The following is a 10,915-nucleotide window of genomic DNA, read 5'->3' on the forward strand; positions in this document are numbered from 1 at the left end:
GAAGGGGGCTTGGCAGAGGGGCTGCTCAGGTAGTGGCTGTGGCCCCCATTTGTGCTCTCCTGTTTCCTAACTGCCCCCTAAGTCCCCAGCCCTGTGTACTGGGGAGTCCTGCCAGCCTTTTCAGAAAAGCAGGACTAAGATCATCTTCCCCAGGGCTTGGGGACTACAGGGATCCCACGGGAGTGCCACAGTCACAATATGTGGAGTTTCCAGAGCTGGGCCATGGTCTGCTAATCACAGTATTACAGAGTCACTTAAAACACAGATAGCCTTCCCTGGGTGATGAAAAGGGAAATGGTGTGACCTGACCTGCCAGGGTGGGAAGGGCAGTAAAGCTGTTTTTGCTGTTAGACTGTTTGTTTCAACGTTCAGTTAAAACTGAGAAATAGGATCTAGTACAAATCTCAGGCAGCTCTAGGGATAGACGCTGTCCTGTATTAACTCATGATCTCTGCTTATTGTTGTTGGAGTTAGTTCCTGCTGGTCTTTCTCCCTTGCCCCAAGAGGAAACTTTTCGCAGGAGACGCTCTCAGGCACACAGAAGCGCTGGGCTGAGCCATGTTGGGGTCCTCTTGTTGGGATCTTCTCCGCTGTCTCCTGGACTAGAAATCCCTCCACGCAGGAAAGAGGGGGCCTGCTGCCACCTCGTGGAGGCTGTTCCCACCCGGCACGGAGCTCCCACGGAGGTCGGCACAGCCACCCTCTGCCAGCTCCTCCACAGGTGATGGAGACCAGCCTCACACCTCCCTCCTTCTCCTTCTAGGAAGATGCACACGGGGTTGGGTTGTTTGGTTCCCTCTCAGGCCGTTCACCCGTTGCCATCACTGGCAGAGCTTCACCCATAATCCTGGAAGATCCCAACATGCGCCAAGATGGGACCTCAGCCCACACACTTTTCAAAGAACATCTCTGTGAGGTGTGGGCACAGGTCTGCCTTCACCCAGGGGCCTGGTTTGAATTACTTGTGCTGCAAGATGCTCCCCCCAACTACAAAATCTGCCCCCTGGCTGGGCTGGATCCTGTCCCTGGCCTGCCCAGTTCCCCATCACAGCCCCTCCCAGCGCCCTGGGGCACCCTGGCTGCACAGGCACCTTCCCACCCCTGTGAGCAGCAGCTGAGCACCCTCCAGCCTGGACACATGACCACTAAGTGGCTTTTTTTCTTTTTCAAAACCTTCCTGTAACATCACCACTGCCTGGGGAGAGAAGGCAGCACAGGGGAGCGAGCCAGGAGCCAGCTCTCTCACAGAAAACACTCTCACATTGATTTTGTTGCTGAGGGAAAGTTAGTTTTGTTTTTCCACAGCAGTGGCAGCCAGGCCCTGGGCATCCTTGTCTCCCACCGCTGCTGGTGTTTCACCCACACTGCTTCATGGTCTCCACAGGAGGGCTGGGCTGCAGGGAAAAAAGCTCCGGGCCACATCCCACTCCCTACCCACGAGGCAAGCCCAGGGATGCTGCATTTTTCCTCCCAAAGAACAGATCTGCAGTAACCCTCCTTCCCATAGCTCGTCTCAGAGATTTACCTGGATTTGCCAAGATATCACAACCTTTGGGCTTTCAGTGCTGAGGCTGAAGCTCTTTAGGAGCACCGGCTGCACCAAACCGTGACAGTTTAGCAAGGATTAAGGGTCTGAGGCTGGGTTTTTGTAAATCCAGTAGCGCTTGGATCAGTTCTCGGCCGTGTGCCTTCGGGCTCCAAGTTATTAACCTTCTGTTTCAAATAACAAGCCACAGGCATACAGAGGGCAGGAAGGTGGGGGCACACGCAGCACAGGAAAGTAGAGGGCAACGTATCACACAGTGCATGTCACACACTGCTCACATTTGGAATTAAAACTTTTGCTGGGACTCAGAAAACAGGACCCACCTGGAATGCTGGTGCTGTAAATCACTGACTTGCCTGAGACCATCCTGCTCCCACAGAAGGTGTGTACACAAATTACCCCCGAATTTCGGGTCACTTTTGCAGCAGTGGAAAGGCCTGTGAACAGGTTCCTGTTTGCAAAACCCAGGGCAACTCTGGCTGTGGAGCTCCATCAGGCAGCACCCACTCCCTGCTTGCTGCCCTGGAAAGTGGGGGAAGTAGGGCAGAGCTGGACTGAGCTGGGGAAGTGGCAATCCCATGGTGGGGAGGTGAAGGTGGGGGTGGAAGGTGTAGCTGACATGTGAGGCTCTCCCCAGAGGAAGCTTTGCCACCCTGTCACGCAGGGTCAGAGGGTTTACCTCCAGCTCCTGCCAGCCACGTTCTGCAGCAGCCCAAGTCCTTAAATAGGAGAAGTTCAACAACACCCATGGCAATAAACAGGAACAGCAGATTCCCAGGAACAAACATATTAATTCAGAGGTGCATATTATGGAGTGTTTAACTGTTCTGTAAATACCAAACCCATAGAAACCAGCGTGAGGGCAAGTGCCAGTTAAATAGCCTTTATCACCTCTGCTCCCTAAGAGTGTTCACAGTTCCACAGTTCCACAGGGGCCTGCTTTAAAAAGGTGGAGATTGCTGATGGGCTTTCTGGGGATAGGGGACTATGCCTGGACTTTACAGGTCCAAATCCTAGGAACAAGAATTTCTCCATGAAAAGGGGAAGGCTGAAGGTTCTTACACAGTGTAGCCCTCACAGTCCATCGTCACAGTGGAAGCTGAAACTGGGATCACACCTAAGGAAGATGGGATCGCAAGCAACAAGGGCTCCTGTGCCTGGAGACAGCTTTCACTTTAAAAAAAAAAAAAAATCAAAGACAAATCAGGCCATCAGCCCCTTCTCAGTTAATTTTCACCTATTTTATATACCCCAGTCCTCTCTCTAAAACCACGCCCAACATGGGGTTATTCTGCTGTAAATGAGGGTTGCCACACTAGTCTGCCAAAAACAGCTGTGCTGGTCACCACTGGCCACTCACCCTGTGCTTCTGTGAGGTGTTACAGTTCTTGTTTTAAACTTCCAAATTATTGTAGTGCCTCCCAGGGAACCTCCCCCTCTGTGTTTGGATCCAGAACAGCAAGTGTTTTGTAATTGTGGATGACAGCACCCCAAGGGTGGGCAAGACCAGCACTGCATCCCACAAGCAGCAACCACCAGTAAAAACCCTCGTGTCTTTTACATGCCAACCTCTCGAGGGCAGCTCCTTGTTCAAACAGGCCCATGTCACAGCCCTCCAGAGCCTCCTCCTGGCAATTTAAAGTTGGCTAATTCTGTTCACCATGTTATTAACTTGCTTGTGACATAGCATAAACATATTAGCAGGCTCTCCTCTGTCTTTATCCCCACTTCTCCCCCAAATAAACAACAAACCCTAAAACCAAACATGGCTGAATTTCAGTGCAACGAGCCACTTTTCCACTAGGTGGAAGGAATTAATTTCTTCTACACACTGCACGGACTGCAAAGATTGATCATCCAAATAGAATAAATCATATCTCCAAGAAACAGTTCATTTTCCTCTGCAGTTCCACCTTTCTATTTCAGAGGTCTGGCACAGCTGTAACCCAAAAGTTTCCCTGCATATTCAGATGCACAATACAGGCTGCTCAAAGACACTCAATAACAAAGAAGCAGTTCTCCAAGAAAGCAAAACTACTCAGTGGAACACACAAAAGACTGGAAGAAAGAGAAACAAAACACAAGACACATTCAAGAACGTTAAGTTAAACCTTTGGGTTGAAGAACACAAAAGTTAAAACAAACATTTAAGCTCCCACCCAGGATCAGAGCTTTGACTGTTCTATCTCAGCTATTTAATGAAACCAGGTGACAGGCTGCTCATAATGCCCTGCACACACCTTTTCCAGATCTTACACTTGGTTTCTGGGCCTGATCTCCATCAAGGAGCACAACAACAGTCGGGATGCACTGAGTGGAGCAAAAAATCCTGCAGGCTTGGTTCTCTTTGCTCACTGCAATTAAAAGAAATGGCAGAGAGAAAAAAGAACAAACAACAAAGACATGAAAGAGCTGTATTGTTAAATCAGTACAAGCCATAGAACATGCACATTGGACATCAGGGACAAGGAGACAACACGGAAAGCAGAGAACAAGAAGAGACAGGAAGAGACAAATAACAGTGTGAAATTCTGGTCTGTGACACCTTGGTAAAGTACATCAACATGAACCATGACAGGATTTCACCTTCAGTACTATAAATTAATCCATATCTACTTTCTGCTATAATGTGGCCGGTCCAAAGACCAGGCTGGAGGCTTCCAGACTTGTAGACAGCGGGGGGGAAAAGAACAGAACCGAACCAAACCAAACAAGAAGTCTCTACTTTCCTCCCTTCAAAGACACAAAGGTAAAGGGGGTGACAATTTCCCTTACAAGCTGAGCAAAGCAAGCACTGAAGGTCACTGCAGCGCTAGGGAGGTGAGCCCTGCACACAGTCAGACAGGAAGGTCAGGCAGAGGCTGCTGTAGTAGGTGGGATACACCCGCATGTGGCTGACGTGGGGCGAGTCCGAGAAGTCCACGGCTTTCACGGGGACACCGAGCTGCTGCCTGGTGTCAGCCATGTGCTTCACCTCGCTGGCCTTGATGATGGCATCGGCCTGGGAGTAGAGGTACAGCTCGGGCCAGCGCGAGGGCGCCTTCAGCAGGGCGTCGTAGTGGCTCTCATGGACGAAGCGGGTCAGGGGGTACAGCAGCACCCTCAGCACGACGGCTCCAGTGGCAAAGGTGAGCAGGAGGAAATACTTGAGCAGCACGTTCACGGAGACCAAGACGATTGCCAGGGCTCGAAGGGCTCCTACCAAGTTTCTTCTGCCAGGGCTGCTGTCGAAAATGGTGCCTGCTACTCTGAGGTTCTGGAACGACTTGTGGGTGCGAAGTGCCTCGATGATGTAACGGTACAGCATGACACCACCATTGCTGAAAACATGGAAAAGAACCGGTCTGTCTTCAACCCTGTAGTGAAAGAGTAGCTCCAGGAGTCGCCTGGCTGGGGTCTGGAGCGATTTGATGCCAAAGCTCTCAGAGAAGAATATCATCCTCCATGGAGCCGTGTAGCGGATGACAGTGCACCCCTAAGAAGAACAGAAAGAGACACCAAACACATTTAGGCTGTGCTGTAAATTACATGATGTAGGCAAGCATCAGTACAAAGAATGCAAAAATTTGGGACAGGTTTCCAACAGAAACCACAGGGCCAGAAGAAAGTCTTTAGAGTCAGCAGCAAGGCACTGATACGAACAGGATTACATTAATCACAACATTACATAATCATAACACTGTTATGAAAAGTCTCTGCGGGGGCAGAAGCCTGGCTTTGCTGATGTCTGAGATCCTTTCAAATCTTGCACTAATGGCACAGCCCCTGGGGACACTGCCACCCACTTACATGAGTGTTAGTCCTCACTCAGGAGGAGAAAACCATCTCTCTGATTCACAGACCTTCAGTATCAGCCATTTTGGTAAGAATGTGGTGCACATCCAGCTCATGACATTGAAACAAATACAAGAAGGAGGAGGAATTTCGTCCTCTCCTTGGGTAGCACTTGTCTGCAGCTGTCTGAGACTCACCCACAGCCACCACTGACAGGATTTTTGTAAACCTTCCTGAAACGTTCCAGCTGTGCAAAAGAAGAGCTCTGGCTCAGAGACTCAGAACTCCTGAGCAGCTGCCTTTACACTTGAAGCCTTGCACAGCAAACAGGATCATGGAGGATTTTCTAAACAGAACAGATGGAACCACATCTATAAATGCTTTAGATCTTTTCTGTCACCTAAGCTCACTGACATTACACACTGACAAACACAAGGTGAAGCCACCCTGACAGCCCTACCTCCCAGAGCTTCCTAAGCAGTGCAGAAGGAAGAGGAGAATACCAAGTTCTTAAATCAAAGTCTTCTCAACCATCTTGCCATGGTTACTGTCATTACCTCTTAGGGAGCTACGAAAACCCTTTCTCTCCTTTCTATGACCTTTCTGATAGGAAGTTATTTTCCAAGAAGTTGTCACGCTGCCCTGTAATGTACTCCTCATCTTCTCTGCAGCATCTCTTAGTCATAGCAGCCACTTAACAATTAACTCTTCACTAGATTGAGCCAATTAATGACTCCTGCACTCCACACATCAACAACAGACTTGTTTATGTACAAACTTTACCACCTATAGCTGAAACAGACTCAGACAGATACAGGATTCCTTGTATGCTGATCAAGGAAAAAAAAAAATCTAGTGTTTCACTGGGTCCTCACACTACCAGCTGAGGTCATTCCAGTAAAATACAGCATTAGAAAGGAAAATATCAAAACTTAGGGAATTGGCAGTAGGATGGACCTCCCTAGTTCAAACACCAGGAGTTCGCAGTGAGAAGCTATGACTATCACAGGATGCCTGTTACAGAGGCAGGATAAAATTAATTTAGATTACAACATTTACATGAATCATTTTCACAGGAAGGAAGAGCCAAAGGGGTGACAGATGCCAATGTGCTCTGTCAGTGCCCAGCCTTGCTGTGGCCTAACAGCAAGCAGTAAATGCAGGATCTTTCCCTGCATGTTTACCTGCCTGGAAAACTAACACAGTTCACATCATTCCTGAATAATCCCACAACTTTAAAAGCCTTAAAATACTTCAGAGATTCACAGAGCAGCTGAAAGTTTCTCCAAGGAAGTATTTTTGTCTCAGTTGCACACTGGAAGGCGACATCAGCAGCTGTTAGATAACACTGCCTGGGCTCCAGGAGATAAGGAGCTTTCAACGACAGGAGAACTCGCCACTCCCTCCCCATGACTCTGCAGATCGAGAGAGGCTTCAGAGCGACTTTACCAACATGCAGAAAAGAGGCAGTGCCATAAAAACACAGACAAGTTACTCACCTTCTGGCTGTAGATTGCGCTGTATTTGGCCAGGTATTTGTCCTGGCAGCCCGCCCAGCCCAGCAGGATCACCACAGGCTGGCGCTCTGCGTGCCCTTTCTCCGCGCTGCTTTCTGAAACTAAACACAAGTTTTAACATAACGCCCCTCCAGTCTGCCCGAGCCGGCACTCCCGGCAAACTGCTTGGTCAATACAGTTTAAATGCAATGTGGGAGCAGGCATTAGCTCGATCTGCCCGCTGGCCGCGAGCGGCCTCAGCCCGGTGTCGCCGCGGGGCCCTGCCCGGCAGGACAGCGCCGCTCCAGCGCCCGCAGCTCCCACCGCTCTCCAGTGACGCACAGCCAGCGCCGAGCAGATCCCTACGGGGGGGCGAAAGCCCTCCTCCCGGGGGCATCACGGGCTGTCGTGCCCCGCTGTTCCAAGGGGGAAAGCGAAGCGTCCTGCCCTGCCCTCACTGCCACACACCTGCCACGGCATCCCCCCGCAGGGGTCCCCCCAAGCCCGCGCCCCCCAGGGTTCCCCCAGGCCCTGCTGTCCCTGGTGTCCCGGTCCCGCTCGCCCGCACCGCGGTCCTGGTCCTGTCCCGGTCCCGGTCCCGGCTGCAGCTCCACCACGGCCGCCTCCAGCCCATGGGCGCCCATGGTCGCGCTCGCCGCGCCCCCGCCGCCGCTTCCGCCCTCCCCGCCGGAAGCCCCGCCCATCCCCTCTCCGCAGCCAATGGGAAGGGGAAGCGCCCGCCCCGCCTCCCCGCTGGCCTTGCCCCAGCCCCGCCCCCCACTTCCTTAGCAACGCGCCCTTAGCGCCGAGCCCGGCGCCCCGCCCGCTGAGCGCCCATTGGGCCGCGGGCCAGAAAGAAGGGCGGCGATTGGTGCTGCCTGCTGTCAGTTATTGTGCGAGGTAACCGCCCCCCGGGATCTGGGGCAGTGAGGGGCTGCGGGGCCGGGATGGGGGGAATGGTTGGGCCTGGAGTGGGGATCACACTCAGGGGGGCTGGGAATAGAGTGTAGGGGCTGAGCGGCGCTGTGGGCCTGAGCTGGGTGTTTGGGTCAGGAGGGGCGACGCAGGGGCTGGGCACGGGCGTCAGGGAGCGTGTGAGGGCCCGAGGTGGGGTTTGGGGTGTGAGGGAGCGCAGGGCCTGTGGTTGGGCTGGATCGGGCCTGTGGGATGGTGGGCTGGGGCGGGGAATGCTGGGGCTGCCGTGGGTCAGGCGGGGCAGGGGCGGGATGGAAGCAGGGTCAGGGCAGGGGGGTGAGGCCATGCTGGGCTGCGTTTGGGGCTGTGGCTGCATCAGCAGTGGGGCTGGGGGGCAGGACGGACAGTGAGAGAGGGGCCGGCAGGACTGTGGGGTGGTAGGGGCTGGGTACAGTGGGGTACACTGAGGAAGGTGCATTGTGCGTGAGGAGGGTGGTGAGGAGGGTGAGGTGTGCCAGGAGAGGGTGAAACCTGCGGGGGAAACAGAAGCTCTAAGTTCTGCTTGAGGTTGGGCACAACCTCGATGTTGCAACACCAAATCACTGCCACTCTACCGTTCCACGGGTCCAAGGTGATCAGTCGCTGGCACCTCGCACTCGGACTGAGGCTGACGCAGCACCAGCCTGCCTTTTGATCTCAAACTGATGATTTAGCAGCACTCTGGACGTAAAGAACTGCTGAATTGCCAGGGCCAGTTCCTAAATCACTGGTGTTTTTCTTGGCAGGAATAAAGCCCTGCCCTGACCCAGCCTTGTTTTGATTATTAGGTCCAATGGACTGGGTGGCAGCCCAGCACTGTGGAGAGCAGAGTTTGAAGCCAACAAAACAGGAGTTACGTGCTGATGCTAGCACTGACAAACGACTCAGGCAAGCCGTTTAACTTCCCTATGTCTGTATGTTCCCATATGTAAAATGATCATAATAACAATATTAATGCACATTTTCAGGGTGCTTTGCAATGTTGGCTTGAAGACTACTGTGTCAGCAGATGCTGTGATTATAGCAGCCAGAGTAACCACTGTATCCTCTGAAGCCCCATGTCATTGCTGTTTCAAACTCCTCTTTTTTTCCCATTGATCCATAGGCAAGCCCTTTGTATCACTAAAACCCTCACGTCCAGAGGCTGGTGCTGGTATTTCTGAAGAGTGGGAGGGTTACTGCAGCTTTATAATAAAAATGGGGTAGCAGTACACCACCAGCATCTTAAACATAAATACAGAAACATTAATTTAGAATCAATTTTGGGATGTTTCAGACTGTAAAGTTCTTTTAACTAGATCTCTGCTGAGGACAGAGGAGCACTTTATGGGACTGTAAATTTCATGCAAACAGTCTCTGTGAAATACAGATTCCCCCTACACATGAGCTGTTCCCTCAATATCAATCATATGCCTTGTAAGTAATGTTTCACAAATATTCTGTAAATCACAGGAAAATGCTTGCAATAATGTGAAATATGACTTTCACTTGACTGTTTCAGCCGAGGCCCCTAACAGGCCATTCTCCTGTCAGCACTAACATTTGTTATGGCTAATAACATTTTCAATCACAACTATTTTGGGAAAATGGATTTATTTTAAACCTGCTTCCCCTCAAAGGAGGTCCTGAAAACGCCCTGCCAAGGACACAGACTCCTTACAGAGCACAGACCGTAAATTCCCAAATGAAATTTCATCTCATCTTAATTCTTAAACATTGTTTCTTAAAGACTTTGTTTGTTTGTTTGTTTTCAGGTTCTGAGATACATGTTCACCTCTTAGTCACTGTTTTCAGTCTGGCTCCGAAAATAGGAATAAAAAGTTACTTTTGAGCAAGTATCTTGGGGATATTCTGGAACTGCTTTGGAATTTTGCTCCAGATTCTAGGAGAAAGGACTTAAGAATTTTGTAGCTAGGGAACTGGTAATCTTGGTGATTTGTATTACATTGAAAGAAACTTCTTGTTCTGAAATCCAAAGATTGTGTGTCTTTCTAACTTTTTTTATCCTAAACCACACTTAAATAAAACCTAAAATGGTGCTTTTCTTAGGCAGGAAGTCCAAGAAGTGCATTAGACAAGGTGAGAACTCCTTTCTTATCCTTAGGCATGTTGATAGAGATTGGTGGAAGACAAGGCACCCGTGTCAATGCAGCTGTTTGCAACCTTATCCCTCCTTCTGTATCTGTGTGTGGACACAGATCCTGGTGTCTAACTCCTTGGGACTGGTCAGTGTCCTCCAGCCAAACACATACACAGCAGTGGGATTGCCACCTACCTGAGCAAATGGAGAGCTTGATCCCTGACATTTCACCTCCCTACAAAGTACACCTTCACATGTGTCAAGCTGGAATAGGGGTTATCTTACTGAGCCAAAAGTGTGCCAAAGAAATTTGGCAAGATGTTGCTTTATTTAACACCTGTGTGAAGGGATGGAAGGAAGTGCTGACACAGGATGTTTCTGAGGCTTCTGCCTTCTTGCCTATAGCTCTTAGCATTTTAGCTTTTCTTAGATTGTTTAAAAACATGCTTGGGAAATTAGGAAAAAACCTGAGGAAATGTCTGTCATGCCAAAGGGTGCCAAAGCACTCTTCCACTGCCAAGGCCAGGCACGTATTCCTGGGGTGGATGTGGGCCCAGTCCAGATGACTGTCGCTCCAGCACGTGAGTGAGGGCTGCACTGCTTTGCTAACAGGCATTTATAGCCCCCTTGACCCTGTCACTCCCCATAAATCCATACCTATTTCTGCTCTCATTTCACCCTATTTATTCCCTGGCAGGTCAGATATGAGACGCAGTGTTCATATCATGAGGCTAGTGAGAAACCAGGGCTGGGGTAATGGGAAACATCAAAATGACTTTATTAACAGAGCAGAGAAGAGAGCTCCTGTAGTGAAACCACCAGCCCTGGAAAATAATCTCAAGTCTGTCACAGATTCATTGTGCAGCTTCAGACATACCAGGAACTCTCCTTTTGCCTCAGTTTTCCTATCTATGACTTAAGGGAAAATGAGATTAAATTAATGGTTAGTAAGAGCTTTAGTATTATTTGCCAGAGATTTTAAATGTGATTTTGGTAGTAATTCCTTAGTACGGCCTTCCTCTATCTTCACAGCCCTCTTTAAACTTCTTTCTTATTTTTCTCTAG

The 10,915-nt window shown here is 50.3% G+C and overlaps 1 protein-coding gene across 1 annotated transcript; it reads right to left on the reverse strand.

Moving 5' to 3' along the window:
• Positions 1-3,438: 3,438 nt before the first annotated feature.
• On the reverse strand, positions 3,439-7,493 carry TMEM53 (transmembrane protein 53). The gene is made up of 3 exons (XM_027649166.1): positions 7,385-7,493; positions 6,820-6,938; positions 3,439-5,021 (listed from the first exon to the last, which is right to left on the reverse strand). Exons 1-3 carry the CDS (start codon positions 7,458-7,460, stop codon positions 4,359-4,361), a joined length of 858 nt encoding a protein of 285 aa, XP_027504967.1. The 5' UTR covers positions 7,461-7,493; the 3' UTR covers positions 3,439-4,358.
• Positions 7,494-10,915: the final 3,422 nt, after the last annotated feature.

This window comes from Corapipo altera, unplaced genomic scaffold (assembly GCF_003945725.1).
Source record: "Corapipo altera isolate COAL_440 unplaced genomic scaffold, ASM394572v1 112, whole genome shotgun sequence".
NCBI classification, from domain to species: Eukaryota; Metazoa; Chordata; class Aves; order Passeriformes; family Pipridae; genus Corapipo; species Corapipo altera.